This window comes from Erinaceus europaeus, chromosome 16, assembly GCF_950295315.1.
Source record: "Erinaceus europaeus chromosome 16, mEriEur2.1, whole genome shotgun sequence".
Taxonomy (NCBI): domain Eukaryota; kingdom Metazoa; phylum Chordata; class Mammalia; order Eulipotyphla; family Erinaceidae; genus Erinaceus; species Erinaceus europaeus.
This window is the reverse complement of record NC_080177.1, coordinates 9,754,184-9,775,822: the sequence shown is the minus strand read 5'-3', so window position 1 is coordinate 9,775,822 and position 21,639 is coordinate 9,754,184. Positions and strand designations below refer to the sequence as shown.

General features: G+C 41.5%; 1 protein-coding gene and 1 pseudogene across 12 annotated transcripts in view; one reads left to right on the top strand and one right to left on the bottom strand.

Moving 5' to 3' along the window:
- SLTM (SAFB like transcription modulator) overlaps positions 1 to 21,639 on the bottom strand; it is a 51,491-nt gene that overhangs the window by 7,726 nt on the left and 22,126 nt on the right. For 4 of the 12 annotated variants that reach the window (XM_060174436.1, XM_060174438.1, XM_060174440.1 and 1 more), the window contains 12 exons: positions 18,151 to 18,178; positions 16,124 to 16,592; positions 15,451 to 15,500; positions 12,017 to 12,135; positions 9,201 to 9,350; positions 8,755 to 8,858; positions 8,281 to 8,444; positions 6,315 to 6,400; positions 5,959 to 6,122; positions 3,130 to 3,310; positions 2,318 to 2,442; positions 768 to 938 (listed from right to left, as the gene is read on the bottom strand). In XM_060174436.1, coding sequence (XP_060030419.1) covers positions 768 to 938; positions 2,318 to 2,442; positions 3,130 to 3,310; positions 5,959 to 6,122; positions 6,315 to 6,400; positions 8,281 to 8,444; positions 8,755 to 8,858; positions 9,201 to 9,350; positions 12,017 to 12,135; positions 15,451 to 15,500; positions 16,124 to 16,592; positions 18,151 to 18,178 — 1,811 coding nt within the window. The remainder of the gene's footprint in view (positions 1 to 767; positions 939 to 2,317; positions 2,443 to 3,129; positions 3,311 to 5,958; positions 6,123 to 6,314; positions 6,401 to 8,280; positions 8,445 to 8,754; positions 8,859 to 9,200; positions 9,351 to 12,016; positions 12,136 to 15,450; positions 15,501 to 16,123; positions 16,593 to 18,150; positions 18,179 to 21,639) is intronic. The other 8 variants (XM_060174437.1, XM_060174441.1, XM_060174442.1 and 5 more) reach the window with 3 other exon arrangements.
- Positions 17,842 to 17,968, top strand: LOC132533557 (U4 spliceosomal RNA; annotated as a pseudogene).

Sequence of the window (21,639 nt, the reverse complement as noted above, 5' to 3'; positions counted from 1 at the left end):
GGGGAGAGGAAGGGAAGAGGAAAAGGGGGAGAGAAAGATAAGACACCTGCAGACCTGCTTCACTGCCAGTGAAACAACAACCCCCCCTCCCCAAGTGGGGAGCCAGGGGCTCAAACTGGTATCCTTACATCAGTCCTTGTGCTTCACACCATGTGTGCTTAACCCGCTGCGCCACCACCCGGCCCCCACTCCTACTCAGTTTTAAAGGTTATAAAGACAAAGCCAACATACTTACCCATATTACAACATTTCTTTTTTTCATTTTTTTATATTTATTTATTTATTCCCTTTTGCTGCCCTTGTTTTATTGTTGTAGTTATTGCTGTTGTTGTTACTGATGTCATCGTTGTTGGAAAGGACAGAGAGAAATGGAGAGAGGAGGGGAAGACAGAGAGGGGGAGAGAAAGATAGACACCTGCAGACCTGCTTCACCACTTGTGAAGCGACTCCCCTGCAGGTGGGGAGCTGGGGGCTCAAACTGGGATCCTTATACCGGTCCTTGCGCTTGGCGCCACGTGCACTTAATCCACTGTGCTACCTCCCAACTCCCTAAACATTTTTTAATTTTTAAAAATATTTATTTATTTATTCCCTTTTGTTGCCCTTGTTTTATTGTTGTAGTTATTATTGTTGTTGTTACTGATATACTACAACATTTCTAATCAAATTTATCTTAAATCCGGAGTCGTACACCCATTAATACAAACATGTCAAATAAACAGTAGCATGGCTCACATACCAAGTTCAACCCTTTCAAGGTTACTTACCTTTCAAAAGACGACGACTGTACCGCTGAACTTTCAGGAAACCTGCCTCTTTCACGGTGATCAAAGTCATTGAACCTGTTCTGCTGGCGAGAGTAGTCAGACCCATGGCCAAATCGCACATCTGCATCTAGAGACAACTTTTTATTCTCATTCCAGTAGTGATCATCTCGCCTTAAAGAGAAACATTTGGTCATTTATATAAATTAGCTTTGTAAGCATCAAACACTTATTTGGAGTGGTACATACCACATACTAGGAACCATGGACCCAGAGAAATAATAAACTCAAGACACACAACACTGTTATAAGAACAAGCTAGGGAGTCGGGCGGCAGCGGGTTAAGTGCAGGTGGCACCAAGCACAAGGACCGGCGTAAAGATCCCGGTTCGAGCCCCCGGCTCCCCACCTATAGGGGAGTCGCTTCACAAGCAGTGAAGCAGTTCTGTAGGTGTCTGTCTTTCTCTCCCCCTCTCTGTCTTCCCCTCCTCTCTCCATTTCTCTCTGGCCTATCCAACAACGACGACAACAATAATAACTACAACAACAAAACAACTAAGGCAACAAAAGGGAACAAATAAATTAAAAAAAAAAAAAAAAGAAGAACAAGCTAGCAAAGAGTTGATTACTAAGTGATATACAGTCGTAAGGTAGAATCTCACAGAACAGTTGAAACATTTTTTTTTAAATATTTATTTTTTTTATTTATTCCCTTTTGTTGCCCTTGTTGTTTTATTGTTGTAGTTATTATTGTTGTTGTCGTTGTTGGATAGGACAGAGAGAAATGGAGAGAGGAGGGGAAGACAGAGAGGAGGAGAGAAAGACAGACACTTGCAGACCTGCTTCACCGCCTGTGAAGCGACTCCCCTGCAGGTGGGGAGCCGGGGTTCGAACCGGGATCCTTATGCCGGTCCTTGTGCTTTGCGCCACCTGCGCTTAACCCGCTGCGCTACAGCCCGACTCCCGAAACATATTTTTTTTTACTTCTACACCAAGTATACGGATCTCATTTTTATACTACCTATGCACTATGCTACACACTTTTTTTGAATGTACGTAGAGTTTGAGAATCATCATTGAAGCCTACTGAGACCATGAATTTCCCGTCAGTATCTCCCTTCTCCATTCAGCATTAAGAGGAAAAGGCAGAGAAAGAAAGAGGGTGGGTGAGAGGGGGGGGGGGGGGGAGAGAGAGAGAGAGAGAGAGAGAGAGCTCAGGAGAAAGGACTGCCCTAGTAGGCAATGCACTGCATCACTCAGTACTGTCACCTTCCCTCCATTCCAGTGGCGGCTGACTGGACTTTCTTTTTTGTCTCCAGGGTTATCATTGGGGCTCGGTGCTTAGACTATGAATCCACTGCTCCCGGAGGCTATTTTTTTCCATTTTTTTTAATATATATTGGCTAGGACAGAGAAAAATTTAGAGAGGAGGAGGAGATAGAGAAAGACAGACACCTGCAGACTCGAACTGGGATCTCTGCACAGGCCCTTGAGTTTCATACTACATGCGCTTAACCCAGGTTAGCACGTGGAAAGTAGAAGTAAGTATCTACCTGTGGTCTACATCACGTGGGCGTTTCAAAGAATTCCTTTTTTCTTGTTCATATCGAAGCTGCTGCTGTTGCCTTCTCAGCTCCTCTCGTTCTCGGGCGATGCGCTCAGCTTCCTTACGTCGCTCCTTCAGACAACACAGAAGAACCAACCAGATGCAAAATGAGTCGTAAGTATACAGGCAGCACGATTTAATCCAATCATTAAAAAACATTCATGGGTGGGCAAAACTATCTGGGACGATAAATTTGATTTCAGTAATCAATCATTAAGCTATGGATTTCATTTCACAACATTAAAAAGAACAGGTTGGGTGATGAAAGTTAGCAAGTAATTGGGGGAGTTATATTGAGTCATTTGACAGAAACACCCAAAGGGAATCAGAAACAGAATTCTTAATACAAAAGGAGAGTAAATGCCATAAGGCCCTGGGATACAGTAATAATTCCACAAGAGAGGCATTACTTCCAGCCTTGGGAAATCATCCCCATTATAATACGTCAGGAAATAACATTCCAAGACTGGGATAGTAGTGACAGAGCCTGGATTACAATGACTCTGGACTCACAGTCCTTTGCTCAAACTATTAAGCTGCCGTAATACTGCAGAGTTTGAGTTATTACCAATTGGACAGAACAAAGTCACAAGCATTTTAAACTAGCATCTAATTCATTATTGTCTTTAAGGGACACTTAATGATCATTACTAAAGCCATTCTAGAGAAGCTTTACAACAGGTAAAGCAAATTTGAGGGGAATAATAACAGGGTTTGAAAAGGTCAGTTATTTAAGATGAAAAGATTTTCTGACTGCACCTGTTCAATACGAATGCGTTCCCTTTCCAAGCGTTCGCGTTCCATTCTCTCTCTTTCTAGTTTTTGCCTTTCAATTTCTAGGCGCTCTCTCTCTCTCTGTAAGCGCTCCCGTTCTTCCCGTTCACGAATTATTCTAATGCGTTCTCGCTCTCGACGCTCTCTTTCTGCAATCTCTCTTCGTCTAACAAAAATCAGTATTTAGAAATACTTAATTTATGTTTAATTATGTGTGAAAGATAATAATTTTTAAATTTAATTTTACTGTGAAGCTAGCAATTTTAAAATTCAACTTATTGTAAGTAGTTTTAATGTAACTGGAAATAAAACTTTAAACAGATTTCAATATAGTTACTTATGAAGATTATCAAACAAGCAGTAGAATTTTATATAGAGTCCTTATATGATTCTTAAAAATATCCCACTATAACAACAGCCCATTAATTGACATTTTTAAAAAGGAAACATTCTACAAATGTGAATTGACAAAGCTACAGTTTCTATTATTTTTGGCAGAAAAAACTTCAAGTATCTAGTACATAATATATTACATTGAACAAGATACAGCTTACTTTGATGAACTGGGATTACAACCAACACGAGTCATAGCAAATGCTCTGTGTAAAGTGGAAACCCCTCAAAAGACTCTTTTGTAATGTTCATTGGCCCGCACTTGGCTCCAGGTCAGGTGTTACTTTGAGGTCATTCAATTATGTGCTGAACCGGTTACGTTACTGCATTAGACTTTGCATCATGTTTCTGTCATTCCCTCTCTCTAAGGCAGCCAGTGTAGTCTGATTGTCAGCATGTTTCTCCTTTAGCAACCAATGGTTCTCAATGGGTCAAGTCATCTGTCGGTGGAGACCAAGGATTCCAGACAATTTAGAAAACACCAGGCTCCTCCTGCATAATAAAAGCACCCTGGCACTCCTAACACCTTGCAGGGACTATCATGAGCATTCAAGGCAATAAAACAAAAAAAATGAAGTGATCTTTAAAAATATGAGCCTAAGGGGTAGTCGGGTGGTAGCACAGTGGGTTAAGTATACATGGCGCGAAGTGGAAGGACCAGCATAAGGATCTCGGTTCGAGCCCCCAGCTCCCCATCTGCAAGGGGGTCGCTTCACGAGTGGTGAAGCAGCTCTATCTTTCTCTCTCTCTCCCCCTCTCTGTCTTCCCCTCCTCTCTCCATTTCTCTCTGTCCTATCTAACAACGACGACAGCATTAACAACAATGATAACTACAACAATAAAAAACAAGGGCAACAAAAGGGAATAAATATTAAAAATGAACCTAAAAAATATGAACCTAAAACTTAGTCATTCTTAAAAAAAATAAAAAAAATAAATAAAAATAAAAAAGCTAAATTGGTCTGCTTGTTTTGGTATAGTTGTATGTGCACTAAAATTTCCAGAGATGCAACTCCATGGAAATTTTTTTGTTAAAAAAAAATTTTTTTTTTTAAGGATATTTACAGTCCAGAAATTTACTGTTTAGAAGGCTTGTCACAGTGGTCTGGAAGTAGATAAAGCAGACTCTCAAGTATGAGGTCCTGAGTTCAGTCCTTGGCAGCACATGTATCACAGTAATGTCTGATTCTTTCTCTTGTCCAATCATACTTATTAATAAATAAATAAAATCTTTAAAAAAAAAAAAAGAAGGCGGCGGCTTGTCGTAACGTCAACCTCACTGCTGGCATTTGATTGTCAATGCAAGTCAAAGTCGACCTGTATTCAGTCTTCACATTCTGACTGAGTCTTAAGAGGGGAGTAAGCGTCTGAGGCCCAGGCTAAACACTCCTCTGTCTGTCTGAGTATATGCTTCATCAAAATTGCCTTTTTCTCATCTGTTAAAACATTATTGATTTTTCAGAAATTCCTTGGGTAGGTATCAGTTTTCATTTCAGGATAAAAGAGGCGCTGGTCTGACAGTCTGTGAATCACTGCTCTCCAACCCTCCTTCCAACTTGTCAACTCAATAGAAGGTGAGTGCGTGCACAGGTACTCCAACCAAAGGGGAAATGGAAAAAATGGACGCTGACATTAACAAGGACTATTTCCTTTTAGAAAAGTGTATGTCAATCCTAGCACTCGCTAAAGGTATCTTTAGTAGTTCCTAACACATGAAATTCCTTAAGTAATCTCAACAAAATTAACCTCTTATGGTTAGTACTAAAAAATATTAAAAACATTCATAGGAATAGCCTAAGTGACACACAAACTGGCATCGGACTTTCTTTAAATCCGTCTGTTTGTTTTAAAGTGAATGCTTGCTTTGAGACAGAACTTGAACACAGTTAAGATTACCAGAGCAAGGCTGCCTTCACCTGGGCTCTAATCCAAAGTTATCATAACTAAAAAAAATACGTAATTGTCACATGCTATTTTTAACATTGGAGTTTACGTCAAGGCTGTCACAACTCAAAATCAGATTTTCCTTGAAGGTCATGCTTTTTCTAATGGCAGCTTTGGAGTACAGGAAAGAGCATTGGACTTGGAGTCAGAAGACTTGGGTGTGAGTCCCGACTCTGCCACTCATGAGCCAGGAAGCACTGAAAGACTCATTCAGCCTCTCTGGGCCTTCACTTATATATACACACACATACACACACACACACACACAAATAACAGAACTTACAGAACCGTTGAGGTAGAAACAACAAATCATAAAGATATTTTGTAAAATGCTATGCAATTCTTAAGTAATTAGGTTTTACTGTACTTTAAAATGACAAACATTTCAATAGCAATACAATTCAGAAACCTGGTTTTGAACTAGTACTAAAGATGTGCCAAAGAGTAAAAGACAAAAATAATAGAAATTTTTACTACCTTCGGAGTTCCATTGCCCGTCGCAATCTTTCAAAACGAACTAAATGTTCTCTCAATCTTTGTTCCTTCATCTTTTCAAAAGGCAAGATGTCTTTCCTTCTGTAGTCTTTGTCCCTTTTTTTATCTAGGCTAGCTCTCTCTTTTTCTTTGCTTCTTCCATGAATCTATAGGGAAAAATTATAGCAGGACTAGAAGTTGAAAAACAAAACCCAAAATTATTTCAAGTCCAGTTGGCCATTTAAAACGCTTGAATGATGGCATATCCTTGTTCACATACAAAATCGTCACAAATATTGAAATATCTTCTTTCGGAAACAGCTAGAATAGTGAGTACATAAGAGCCCTCTGAGACTTACTTTCTCATACCTTCCTCTTCGTGATGATCTACAGTGATCTCCTTTAGTTTGGTCTAGTATTACCATATGTCCTGGACTTTTTGAACCTAAGGAGGAAAAATTGATAAATATGTGAAAAATAATTAAAAGAGAAAAAAATAAAATGAAAAATCCTGATTTTTTTTTTAATTTAAAGATCACACACACATTTTTTGCCACCAGAATTATGAGTGGGTTTTGGTGCCTACACAACTCCATGAATTCCTCGGCTATTATTATTATTATTATTTTAAACAGATGACAAGGAGAGGGGAGGGGAGGAGGTGGGAGGGCGAGAGGGAGAGACAGAAAGGGAGGGGGAGAGGGGGAGAAGAGAGGAAGAGGAGAGATGAAAGGAGAGACACTTGCAGCATTGCTCCACCACTTGTGAAGCTCCCTCTGCGGACAGAGACTAAACCCAGGTCCTTGAGTACGGTAGGTACCATGTGCACTCTGCCCAGTCGCCAAGATTTCTAAGACAGTGAGGGGGACAGAGCACCATTCTATCATGTGTGGAATCCCACATGCAAGCCTTATTTATTCTCTACCCACTGATTTCCCAGCCTGAGGAAAAAACTATGAATTCTTAAACAGCCACGCTAATTCATAAAACTAAAAATCTACTCATTTATGAGAACTTAAAATTTTATTTTATTGACACCAAGGTTATCACTGAGGCTAGTGCCAGCACTATTAATCCACTGACCCTGGTGGCTTGTTTCCTATTTTATTTGACAGGACACAGAAACAGAGAAAGGGAGATAGGGAGGGAGGAAGAGAGATACCTGCAGAAGCATCATGAAGCATGACAGGCCCCTGCAGATGGGGAGTGGGGACTCAAACCCAGGTACTTGAGCATGTCAGCATGTTGCTCATCTGGGTGCACCACTAACTGGCGCCTGAGAACTTACAAAGTTAAAAAGACAAAAAAAAAGCTCAATCTGCTACTATATGTACAGTGATGTCAGGAGATTCCAATTCAAATACATTAAGTATATTTCAACAGGTTTTAAGTTAGTCTAGATTTAATGAGGAAGGGCTTAGCTGGAAAAAAAGTATTTGCTTCCTTAGCTCCATCTAAGGACAATTATTTTTTTTAATTTTTTATATTTATTTATTTATTTATTCCCTTTTGTTGCCCTTGTTATTTTATTGTTGTAGTTATTACTGTTACTGATGTCGTCATTGTTGGATAGGACAGAGAGAAACGGAGAGAGATGGGAAAGACAGAGAGGGGGAGAGAAAGATAAGATACCTGTAGACCTACCTGCCTCACCGCTTGTGAAGTGACTCCCCTGCAGATGGGGAGCCGGGGGCTCAAACCGGGATTCTTACACCAGTCCCTGGACTTCGCACCACTTGCACTTAACCCACTGCACTACCGCCCGATTCCCAACAATTATCTTAATAAACATTTCTTAAAAAAAAAAAAAAAAAAAAGGAGGGATCTGGGTGGTGGCATACCTGGTTAAGCACACATGTTACAATGCACAAGGACTCAGATTTAAGTCCCTGGTCCCACCTGCAGAGGGAAAGCTTTGCAAATGGTCAAATTGTGCTGTAGATGTCTCTCTTTCTCTCTCCTCTATCTCCCCAACACTCTGGATTTCTGGCTGTATCTATCCAATAAAAATAAATAAAGATAATAAAAATTTTTTTAAAGAAGAAATGTTTGTTTTACAAGACAAAGAGAGGGCAAGAGTGCACCGCTCTGTTCCGGCCTGTGCAGCACTGGGCATCAACCCGGAGCTTCCCAAGAGAGGCCTGAGAGCACTCGGCCTGTAGAGCCACCCTTCAGGGTGCTAACCCCCTTTTCTACTACAGTGACATGGAACAAAGAAGCTTAAATACTGCAGAGTGTAGGCTCAAGTGTCTGTCTCCTTTTACTGTGAAAGTCAAGTTGCAGAATACATAAGGAGGAGACCGAGAATTAAGATACAGAGCGTACTTATCCGTTTCTTTTCTTCACTTTTCTTTGATTCTGAGGTTTGGCCACTTGATTCATTATCACTCTTTGCGTCTTTAACTTCCATTTTCTTAGGATCCTTGCTCTCTTTTTTTTCTGACTTCTCGGATGACCTTTTTTCCTCTTTTTTGACAGAGGTTTGCATCCTGACCAAACCACCCCACACAAGAGAATAACAGAATGAGAATACTTTATCACACACACACACACACACACACACACACACACACACACGTTTGCATCCTGACCAAACCATCCCACACAAGAGAATAACAGAATGAGAATACTTTATCAGACACACACACACGTTTGCATCCTGACCAAACCACCCCACACAAGAGAATAACAGAATGAGAATACTTTATCAGACACACACACACACACACACACACACACACACACACACACACACACACACACACACACACACAGTTTTTCCAAGAAATCCTTCCTTACTTGCTACTTCTATCGCTTGAATTCTTCTTGTCTCCAGAACTCCTCGAGCTGCTCTTTTCATCATTTTCCTTCTTAAGTTCTTTCTTAGAGGGATCACCTTTAACCTGAAGTTGAAACCGGGAACTGTGAAGTTACATTTTTATGACTCTGCTTACTAGTGTAATGGGTTTTGTTTGTTTGTTTTTGCCTCCAGGGTCATCACTGGGCATTGGTGCCTACACTACAAATCCACTGCTCCTGGCGGCCATTTTTTTCTTTTTTTCTTTTCCAATTTTTATTAGATAGGACAGAGAGAAATTGAGAGAGGACAGGGAGATATAAAGAGGGAGCTGGCAAACTTCCTTTTCTAACAGTAGATGAACTTTCCCCCTCTCAGTTGCTCTGTTTCTATCCAACAGTACGTAAATAAAATGCTAAAAATAACAACAGCAAGAAGCCAAGCTTACTTTCTCAACAGATAGCAGCTGTCCGTGCAGCTCAGTGCGGTGGAGGTGAGCGACACACCTGGATGCCTCCGTGCTGGAAGACACGGTCACAATGCCGTAACACCTGGCCCCCGGACTGCGAGCGTTTGTGACCACCTTTGCACTCAGGACCTGGAAAAGGAGGTCACACCTGAGCGAGTCTCACAGCTACATACATTTCTACAGAGGTGAGAATTCGGAACTGAAACTATCCAGATTAAAGGACTCAGAACTTCATTTCAAGATAAAGGTAAGTGTGGCCTAAGTGTGGCCTATGTTCTTACGACTATCAAATAAATGCCTCGCTTACAGAGTTACGTAGAAAATATTCAGGGGAGGGGCCAGGTGGTGGTGCACCTGGTTAAGCACTCACACTACAGTGAGCAAGGACCCAGGTTCAAGCCCCTGCTCCCCACCTGCAGGGGGAAAGCTTTATAAGTGGTGAAGCAGGGCTGCAGGTGTCTCTGTCTCTATCTCCTTCTCCCCCTCTCAATGTCTCTGTACAATAATAAATAAATAAAAATTAAAAGGAAATAGCTCACCACTCATACTATTTCCTACCATTTATAAAATTTACTTCTTATTGGAGAATGTTTTGATTTTTGCATAAGTGTTCTAGAATTCTTTTGCGATGCATTTGCAACAGTTTTGCAGCCTTAAAGGTAGGAAATGAAACTGACTGCAAACCGTGTCAGTGTAGTGCAAGACTGAAAACACTGGGGGCTGGTTACCGAGACTCGCCTCCTCTAAAGAGAGAAAAGACTTTTACCTTTGCTGAAAAGGTTGTGTTTCAATTACCCTTGTGAACTTGTATCTGAGAAAAGATATATTAAAATGCTGTTTTGGCAGAGATAAGTGAGAAAATGGAATGTCTGCATCCATTTAGGAAAAATGAAAACTATATCAAATGCTCTTTCCAGAGACTTTGTATTTAGACTATTCATGTAAAACTTGTAAGCTTTCATTTTGATCAAACTGATTATCTTCATTTTTGTAATAAAATTGAAGACTCATCCAATTTAAAAAAAAAATTAAAAGGAAATTTTCAAGGGAACCATGGAAAGTATATTTTTTCTCAAATACATAGCCAAAAACATAGTCACATCATGATGTAACATTATAATTAGTAAGAAAAAAAACAATTTTCTGTTATATTAGAGCTAAAGTTTCCTACTATAAGGCATGATGCTTATGGAAATGACTTTCATACCTGAGCTCTGAGGCCCTGGGTTCAAAGGAAGCACCACCCCAAACCAGAGTTGAGCAGTGCTCTGGCAAAACAAACACAAAACCCTAAACTACACCTTCCAGTTAGGTGTTTTCGGAATTTTTGCAAGGATAAGTGACAAGGGACTTCACTTCTATGAAATACTGGGTTGTCAAAAAAGTCATGACAGATTTCTGCATAGCAAAACATAGGGGGAAAAAATACATCATGACGTTTCTGACAGCCCAACAGTCTAGTGATAAGAATGAGGTGGGCCTCACAGATGCAGGTTCCCACTGGACCTGCAGGCATCCAGGTTGGGGTGCTGAAATTCTAGATGAGCTCTTTCCTACACTTTTCTCACAACCAGGGAATGATGGTGAAGGCAGGGGGCTAGTCTGTCAGGATTGACATGCTCTGCAAGAAGTAGCTCTCTGCCTTTGGCTAAAATCGGCATGGGCCAGAAAAGTTCCTCTCATGGCATGGGCCAGAAACGTTCCATAGACCCGTCCCAGCCCTGTGATTGTAGCTGGTTATTTCTGATCATTGCCTTTGGTCATTGTTGTTGGTTATATCCTTCCTTCCCTCCCACATGGTTTTGTTTTTTATTTTTTGTGTAGAGGGGCCTGGGTACGGCTGTTCTACTCTTCCAGCCCAGCCATATTCAGGGAACGTGAATTCTCAGTCTTCAGACAATGGCAGGAACCTGCCTTCTCGGGCAACTCTGAAGATCTACTTTAAAGGAGACAGAGTTTCATCATGTGAGAGGATACAGGTCAATTTCAACCCAACGACTATAAACTGCACGGCTGATTCACTTAATTATTAGCTATGCCACTCTTCCTCTGAGTCTGCCCTTCACCAGTTGAGCAACTTCATGACAGAACAAGCACAGCGAAGCTCTTCTTAGCTCTGCTCCGCTATGCACTCTTCTTCCATAGTACACAGCACAAGCTCTCATAAAGCATCTACTTTGATCAGTTTTACATTTTTCTCCATCAGTGTTTTGAAATCTGTATGACAGGGAACTCACCAGCTGTGGTCCCCTCTCCTGATTCTAAGATTCTAAGTCTCCCTATCTACACTTGTCGCTCTATTTTCCAGGTGGTAAAATCAGTCTTAACAATACTAGGGACCAGAGGAGTCACGATAATTGAAGTCAATCTTTGGTTTTATTTTTATTCTTATTTTTCTTATTTTAATTTTTGAGAGACCAAGAGAAACTGAGAGGGAACAGGGAGACAGAGAAGGAGAAAGACCTACAGCAGTACTTGCTCCACTACTCATGAAACTTCCCCCTCTGCAGGTGGGGACCAGCAGCTTCAACACGAGGTCCTTGTGCAGGGCAATGTGCACCTGACCAGGTGGGCCACTGCCAGGCCCCCTAGTCCTTCACTTAACCAGGTTCGAGACATATAAGCTCTTCGTACAAGGCTGCCTGAAATTTAGGGCGAGACTGTGGTGAAACTCACCGTGATGACAGAACTCAGTAATTCTGCCTGGAACACTCCTAAGGGAAATAGAGGGTGTTATCTAATGCCCATGTTTGACTATCTTCCCAGAGGCGGATGGAAACTTTCAAAGACTGTACCTTTCCATACTTGCCAAAGAGGTTCTTCAAGTCGGCAGCTTTGGTATTAGAGGAGAGTCCACTAACCCAGATGTTTCTAGTTGAGCTTCCACTGCTGCCACTAGCACTACTTGTACTTCCTAGAACAGATTTCAACAGCAGACCTTTGAAGCATCCATTGACTTTCACAAAATTATTTCAGCAATATTTTTTCCAGTTATATGATCCTCTCATTTAACTTTGATAGAATTCTTACTGTATCAAAATCCCATGAGCTATTAAAACCAAAACAAGCAACAAACATATATTTCAGTTTTCGTTTGGACCATTCCTTCCCTTAAATAATGTGGTAGGTCTCCTCTCAAAAAGCTAAGCACCAAACACAAAAACAAACAGTATAAACTGTGAGGTGGCAAGTCTGAAGTAACATCTGTACTCTTTCATCTAAACAAAATAGGTAAAAACTAATTACATGATTTTTACTATTAATATTTTTTCCCCTCCAGGGTTACTGCTGGAATCCACTGCTCCTGGAGATCATCTTTTATTCACTGCTGCTTTTGCTGCGGTTGTTACTGTGATTACTGTTGTTGTTGCGGCTGCTGCTGCTGTCGGATAGGACAGAGAGAAATGGAGAGAGGAGGGGAAGACAGAGAGGGAAAAAGAAAACAGACACCTGCAGACCTGCTTCACTGCTTGCGAAGTGACCCCCCTGCAGGTGGGGAGCCGGGGGAGCTCAAGCCGGGATCCTTACTCAGGTCCTTGTGCTTAGCACTACGTACTTAAGCTTTACCCGCTGCACTATGGCCCAGCCCCAATTTTTTTTTAATATTTATTTATTTATTTTCCCTTTTGCTGCCTTTGTTGTTTTATTGTTGTAGTTATTGATGTTGTCGTTGTTGGATAGAACAGAGAGAAATGGAGAGAGGAGGGGAAGACAGAGAGGGGGAGAGAAAGACAGACACCTACAGACCTGCTTCACTGCCTGTGAAGCGATTCCCTTGCAGGTGGGGAGCCGGGGGCTCGAACCGGGATCTTCACGCAGGTCCTTGTGCTTCGCGCCACGTGTGTTTAACCCGCAGCGCCACCACCGACTCCTGTTATTAATTTCAATGTGTATACTCTACCACTGCACTAAAAATAGCCAACCAGGAAGCAGACAATGGGAAATACAGAGACTATCTGACCATCCAGGTGCATTGTGGGCTACAGATCCTGAGAAACTGAGGGTACAAGAGGGAACAGTTAAAGTTAGGGAGAAACTCTTTTTTAAGAACTTAATGATTAATGCCAAAAAAAAAAAAAAAAAAAAAAAATCAACCAGTTCAACTTCATTCTCTATTAGAGAAAGGACAGAGATAAAATAAGACTTATATTGTGGTTAGACAGATCTAGATTTAACTAAAAACAATCTGCTAAATCAGTAAGACCAGAAACCTTAAAATCTTTTGGAACAGGTAATGATACATGACTTATTTCTGTACTGCTTCTACGTCCAAATTTGTTTCTTTTTTTAATATTTATTTATGTATTCCCTTTTGTTGCCCTTGTTTTATTGTTGTAGTTGTTGTTGGATAGGACAGAGAAAAATGGAAAGAGATGGGGAAGACAGGAGGAAAGATAAGACAGACACCTGAAGACCTGCTTCAACGTTTGTGAAGCAACTCCCCTCCAAGTGGGGAGCCAGGGGCTCGAACCGGGATCCTTACGCCAGTCCTTGCACTTTGCGCCATGTGCGCCTAACCCACTGTGCTACTTACTGCCCAACTCCCACAAATTAGTTTTATACATATAGATGCCACCTGTTAGAATACAGACCAAGTCAATAATCCTGCAGTACATTTCTTCAAATGTCTTATTGTAAGAGGGCAAGTCTCACTCATGTGAGTTTACTTGGAAGACAATTTGTACCCACTTTAAGAGAAACAGCATATGCAAATAAGATTAATAAATGTTATAGCTTCAAATCATCTGTAGCAGTACACATGTTTAATGCTTTAAGAAATTACGTGCCACAGTAAGTCTTATGAAGTTAAAAAGCAGGTGTCAATGCAGAGCTCGGAGACAAAAACATCTGATTCATATTAATAGTGGGTGCATTTCTATTCTTTTAAAAAATTCATTATCTTAATTTAATTATAATTATTGGATAGACACAGCCAGAAATTGAGAGGGGAGAGGGAGAAAGACAAGACAGACAGACAGGCCTGCTTTACCATGCACAAAGCCTGCCCCCAGTAGGTGGAGACCGAGGACTCAAACCCAGGTCCTTGCACATTAACGTGCGCTTAACCAGGTGTGCTACCACCTAGCCCCATATTCTTAAGAAATGCATCCAATCAAATTATTTGTTTTTGAAAGACTTATTTGTTAACGGGGTGTGTGGGGGGGCTATAACATCTATTTACTGGCACACGGGATGCCAGGGGTTGAAGTAAGGACCTCATGCTTGAGAATCCAATACTTTTTTTTTAAATGCCATTTTTTCCTTTTTTTTTTTTTTTTAAGATTTATTCATGGGGGGGGGGCACCAGAAATCTCTCTGGTACATGTGCTGCTGGGGATTGAACTTGGGACCTCACGCTTGAGAGTTCAATACTTTATCCACTGTACTATCTCCTGGGCCCTCAGAGGATTTATTTTATGAAATGCTCACTAGAAATTTCTGTTATCTTTTTTTACTATGTGGCCAGTGCATTTGGGTCCAGGTACCTTTCTAATAAAAAGATATGTAATAGGAGGAAAAAGTCAATTTTAACCAAGACTTCTAAAATTTCACTCTTCTAAGTTAATAAATTCATAGTATCTTATCCATTAATCAAAATTATAGAGGATGTAACACTGTAGTTGCCAATAAGTGCAAGAAAACCACGAATCATAAAAAAAAAAAAAAGCCAGCCAGTAAAACTAAATAAGCCAAAAAGGATATGTAACACAGCTTCTTCAGACACTTAAACTTTGATATTCTAATTGATTACTTTCTCTTAAAACACTTTAGAAAGCAATTATTTTTCAAGCGGATAACTGAAGTGCTGGAGGAAACTCGCGGACATGGCAAGGAGATAAGCACAGACTTCCCAACATCAGAAAGCAACCAAGTACTGTGATTGTCAGGTCACTGATTCAAAATGCAACTGCTATGGAACACTCCCATCAGCCCCCAAATAAGTCAAAGTACTAGGATGACAAATTCTATAAATTAAAACAGTAGATGCTTGTTAACAGAAGTATACCCTAATCTAAAGAATGGGGTGGGGAGGGACCCCAAACATTAGAGACTAATTTTCTTTTAAACACTATGCATTTTAATACACATATGCTTAAAATACAGTATGAAAATACATACCACATAAACTTTTATTATATTCTTACCAGTCAACACAAAGATGTTAACAAAAGCTTTTACTTTGTCAATGTTTAAGGACTAAATGTCAAAAGGAAATAAAATTCATTACCTTTGTCATCTTTGGAGGATGTCTTACTGTCTTTAGATTCCTTTGAAGAGCTAAAGAAGCAAATCACCAGAAGAAAATTGAAAACAAAAAACAAACAACAAAGGAAAGACAAAAAAAAAAAAAAAATCGAACAGCTTGATATTGACTGCATTTCAAACTAGTACTATTCACCAAATTAACAATTCCAAAGGCCCAGATTAGGTTATTCCAACAAAGGATTCCCTTAGGATTCTTGCACTGATTTTCCCCAAGATGCCTGAAGATCTAGGTTTTTCTGACAATTCTATTCAGTGGATATATGGTCATCTTCTCCAGATTTCAGGGATGGGACTTCACTTCATTTTGTGTTCTTAGGACTGACAGTTGTCCATTAACCACCATCACAAGGATTTTTAAAAACAAAACACAAAAAAAATTGTCAATTTGAAAAAAAAAAAAAAAAAAACAACGAAAAAAAAACCAAATGTATGCTGACAATTCGACAATGCAATCAGTAGGGCACACTGCTTATTACGAAGATCTTGAATTTTTTTTTTTTAAGGAACTTATGACGGTCAAAAACATTATAGGCACTAAATACGGTACATGGTCTTGAGGCCACCCCCTTAATGTAGCGTGATCTTATTGAATGCTGGAATTCAGTATCGTAAAGAACTGACATAGAAAAACAAACCTCTTTGCTTGACCAGAGGCCCCAGTAGACGAGGGCCCTTTCTTCAAAGTATCCTTTTCTTTGTCTCCAGATTCTGCTTTCTTGGAACCTTCTCTGGCTTCCTTCTCGACAGGGTCACCCTTCACGCAGTCTTCCTTCTTACCATCTTTATGGCTGGCGTTCATCTCATGGTCCTTGCTTTCCTTCTCCGGGCTCTGTGCAATGGCGTCCTGGACATCTTTTGGCTTACTTGCTTCAGAATCTGTAATTTTCACATTTTTACCTGTTTCTAGGAGGTCATCACCATCAAAATCCAGAGTGATGGCATCTTCAGCCTGGATTGTGACCGAGATGTTGTCATCCTCAGCTTCTTTCAGAGTCGCATTAGCTTCCATCTCTTCGTGAGCTGTGTAATCAGCCTCAGCTAGGTTCCCTTCTGAAGGAAGAGGTTTAGATACTTCTTGTGTACCATCACCAGAACCTGCTATATCTAAGAGGATTTAACAGGAATAAATACGGCAAAACAAGAAGTTTAAACAATTTCATACTCATATGCTAGAATAGGACCTAGAAAATATAAAGCCAGTTATCAGCACTGATGGGAGCTTGGGGGGGGGTGGGGAATCACACAGAGTATTAGCTAACATCAACAATCCTTTACCCAGGAGCTCCTCCTGTCCATGGAAAGTGATTGCTACACACAAACACCAGTCAACAAAAGTGAGGAAATGACTCCATCAGGGATAGCAGTTTTTCAGTACTGGTTGCATATCATGGCATCAGAACGTGCTTTTCCTCCATGAGAGAGAGGCGAGTGTGCACATTTGCTTTCCAATGTTCCAGTCATCTTGGGATTTAGCCCTTGTTAACCGTCACAATTCCCCCGGCGACAACTTGAAAAGCCACAGTCTGAGGACATCAGTCGGTCTTCAGGGTCGGTTCCAGGGCCCCATTTTTCCCACTCCTCTTCCTCTTCTTCCTCCTCCTCTTCTTCTTCGTATTCTTCTTCAGTGTGAGAGTAGTCCAGAATCATGGAAAACCACTGCCAAGGCTCCAACGATGGCCGAGTCCACGGCATTTAGGAAATTTAGTCACTTCCCGTCTTCATCCTGGGAATGAGTCACTTCCTGTCTTCATCCTGGGAATGGGTCACTTCCTGTCTTCATCCTGGGAATGGGTCACTTCCTGTCTTCATCCTGGGAATGGGTCACTTCCTGTCTTCATCCTGGGAATGGGTCACTTCCTGTCTTCATCCTGGGAATGAGTTACTTCCCGTCTTCATCCTCTTCAGTCAGTCCCAGATCCTTCAAAACAGAAAGGCTTCAGGCAGTGAGATCTGCAGTCAGTAGTCTCCCTTCATCGCGGCTTCTCGGCTTCTCACGGGCCCTCTTCCATGTCCTTTCTAGTCCATGGTGGGATCGCTGGCTTCTGTCCAAGAACTCTTCCATAACCCTGTGCTGATCACTAGTGTTGCTACTGGCGTCCTGTAACTGCACTGGATGAGAGTACTCAAAGTACAGTGACTGTAGGAGGCTGTGACAGTTTCTTGAAACAGAAAATAGAGGTCAACCTCCTGGTCTCCCACCATTTGTAGGACCAGCTGTGAAATGCATCACTTTTTTTTCACACGGAGATTCTAACAAGCATGTAAGAGTTGCTGCATTGTCAGTCATCAGGATTTAGTCAACTTACCGTAGGCTAGAACTTACTGTAAAAAAGTAAGATTAAAACTGGGTTAAAGCTTTGCGCAGTGGCAGTATCGTAGCCAATGAGGTTTATCCGAGGCGCGATTATTGCTAATTGAAAACTGGGTTAAATAAAAATGCCACTGTCCACTACAGTAACTGATGCATACCATTAATATAAAACACACCTTAAATGTTAAAGAGAAAATTACTTGTAAATGAAAGTAACTTCATTCTTTAAGCAGAAAAAATTAAAAATAAAATCATTTCAAAAGTAAGATTCCAAACAGAACGCTTTTTTTGGTCACATAATTTAGTGTTTTCTAAATACCAGCAATCTTTATACTTTAGCATCAAACATACCTTTCTCATTTTCTTCTTCCTCACCATCCTGAAAAATCAAAGAATAATCAAATTTAAAATGAATTTATATAAATTTGAATTTGAGTTAAGACAGTCTACATGTTTGTGTGTAATTCAATAATAATAGTTAAAGATACTATCACTATCAAATGTAGGATATCCCAGTCAGAGAAACGTGGCAGATACCAAATATCTACTATTTAGATTAAGAAAACAGGCAGGGGGATCGGGCAGTAGCACAGCAAGTTAAGCGCACATGGCACAAAGCACAAGGACTCTAACATCAGAAAAGAAAAAATGCTTTGACCTGGGTAGAACTGGGGGCAGTGGAATCAAAGTAAACATGAAGGATACCTGAATTTGCAATAAATCTTTCTTCCAAATTCTTTTACTTCAGTATATTGCCATGAAGGGATAAAATGGAGGCTGGGGGAGTCGGGTGGTAGTGTAGCGGGTTAAGCGCATGTGGCGCAAAGCGCAAGGACCAGCGTAAGGATCCCGGTTCGAGCCCCCGGCTCCCCACCTGCAGGGGAGTCGCTTCACAGGCAGTGAAGCAGGTCTGCAGGTGTCTGTCTTTCTCTCCCCCTGTCTTCCCCTCCTCTCTCCATTTCTCTCTGTCCTATCCAACAACGACATCAACAACTACAACAATAAAATAACAAAGGCAACAAAGGAGAATAAATATTAAAAAAAAATAAAAATGGAGGCTGGGCGGTAGCGCAGAGGGTTAAGCACACATGGTGCAAAGAGCATGGGCCAGTGCAAGGAGTGGCGTAAGAATCCTGGTTCGAGCCCCAGCTCCCCACCTGCAGGGGTGGGGGTGCTTCGCAAGCGCTGAAGCAGGTCTGCAGGTGTCTATCTTACTCTCCTTCTGTCTTCCTTCCTCTCTATTTCTCTCTGTCCTATCCAACAACAGCTATAACAATAATAACAACCACAACAAGGGCAACAAAATGGGAAAAATAGCCTCCAGGAGCAGTGGATTCATAGTGCAGGCACCAAGCCCCAGTGATAACCCTGGAGGCAAAGAGAAAAAAAGGGGGGATAAAATGTAGCACTTTCACTTTTTTTTCTAAATGACGACTAGGACTTTCTTTGATTTTTAGAGATAAGAAAAAACCAAAACTTTCCATCATTTATGATGTGGTGTCTTTTGTTTGCTACCAGGCTTCCTGCTGAGGTTCAGTGCTCACATGGCAAATCCACCCCTCCTGGTGCCTTTTTTTTTAGACAGAATTTAAGAAGGAAGGGGAGAGAGACTGACTGGCAGCACAGCTTCACCACTCGTGTAGCTTCCCCTGCAGGTGGGGATCAGGGGTTTGAACTGTGATGTATACACTCTGACTATATCACCACCTCGTCCCCTGTTTTTATTTGCCAGAGACTAAAGCCAATGCAATGAGACTTCAATTTTAAAAAAGAAAGAGAGGAAGAAATAAGGGGGAGGGCTGGGGGAAGCTGGGTGGTGGTGCACCTGGTTGAGTATACATGTTATAATGCACAAGGATCCAAGTTCGAGACCCCGGTCCTCACCCACAGGGGGGAAAGCTTTACAAGTGGTGAAACAGTGCTGCAGGCATCCCTCTGGTCTCTCCCTCCATATCACCCCTCTCCTTCTCAATTTCTGGCTGTCTTTATCCAATAAAGATAATTTAAAAACCTTTTTTAAAATATTTATTTATTCCCTTTTGTTGCCCTTGTTGTTGCTACCGTTATCATTGTTGGGTAGGACAGAGAGAAATGGAGAGAGATGGGAAAGGCACAGAGGGGGAGAGAAAGATAGACACCTGGGGACCTGCTTCACTACTTGTGAAGCAACTTTCCTGCAGGTGGGGAGCCTGGGGCTCGAACCAGGATCCTTCCGCCGGTCCTTACGTTTAGCACCACCTATGCTTAACCCGCTGCACTACCGCCCGACTCCCATAAAAAAAACTTTTATTAAAAAAGGGGGGAAAAAACTATACCTCTGGAATCTTACATTTTAGTCAAAAATGTTAAATCAGGGGGCTGGGCGGTAGTGCAGCAGGTTAAGCGCACATGTAGCTAAGCGCAAGGACTGGTGTCAGGATCCCGGTTCAAGTCCCCAACTCCCCACCTGCAGGGGAGTCGCTTCACAAGTGGTGAAGAAGGTCTGCAGGTGTCCGTCTCTCCCCATTTTCCTCTCCTCTCTCAATTTTTCTCTGTTCTATCCAACAACAACAATAACAGTAACAATAACAATAACAAAAAGGGCAACAAAAAATGAGAAAAAATGGCCTCCAGAGGCAATGGATTAGTAGTGCAGGCACCGCTCTCCACTGATAAATCTGGAGGCAAAAAAAAAAAAAGTTAAATCCATTGTTAAAAAAATATTTTATCAATAAGGGCATGTGGGAGGAGGCTCTATCTTGTCTCAAAGTTTGGACTATGACAGTGTGTAAGTATTTTTTTTTTTTGCCTTCAGGGCTATTGCTGGGGCTCAGTGCCTGCACTATGAATCCACTGCCCCTGGAAGCTAAGTTTTTTCCCCTTTTGTTGCCCTTATTGTATTATCATTGTTGTGGTTATTATTGTTGTTGTTATTTATGCCGTTGTTGTTGGATAGGACAGAGAGAAATCCAGAGAGGAGGGGACAAAGAAGGGGAGAGAAAGACACCTGCAGACCTGCTTCACTGCTTGTGAAGTGACCCCCCTGCAGTTGGGGAGCCAGGGGCTCAAAGCGGGATCCTTGCGCTTCACACCATTTGCGCTTAGTCTGCTGTGCTACCCACCAGAGCCTCATGTGTAAGTATTTTAGATAGAAAGCTAGTGGCTGGACGGCCAGCAAGACGGTCCAGCCCAGCCTCCGCTGCATAGGAGGAAGCTTCGGCGCAATAGCAGCTTTCCCTGTCTCCGGCTCTCTTCTTACGCGAAAAGTCTATAGTGATGAAGCCTCAGAGACAACAAAGTAAATAAACAAGGGGAAGTGAAACTAGTGGCTGGAGAAGTGTCACAGTAGGTGAAGTGCAGGCCAGTCCCTGGCACCGCACAATACCGGCCGTGCTCTGGCCTTTCTCTCGTAAACTACAATGGACTGAAATATATTAACAGAGCTCATGAGCTCAAAGTGAAATTAAAAGGGTAAAAGGGAAAACCCATCAGTTCAGGCAATGGTAACAAGCCACTCACCACACTCTTAAGCCGACAGCTAGAGTGTTTGTTTCTTTCTTTCTTTTCTTTGTGAACTACATACCACTGGGCAACCACAGCACGTAGAGAGAAACATCTCCTTTTAGAAATATTTTAACTGGGGGGCAGGTGGTGGCGCGCCTGGTTGAGCGCACATGTGAAAGTGCGCAAGGACCCAGGTTCGAGCCCCCAGCCCCCACCTGCAGGGGGAAAGCTTCACGAGTGGGGAAGCAGGGCTGCAGGTGTCTGTCTGTCTCTCTATCCCTCCTTTCCCTCTCAGTTTCTGACTGTCCCTATCCAATAAGTAAATTATAATCAATTAATTAATTAACAATAAATAAA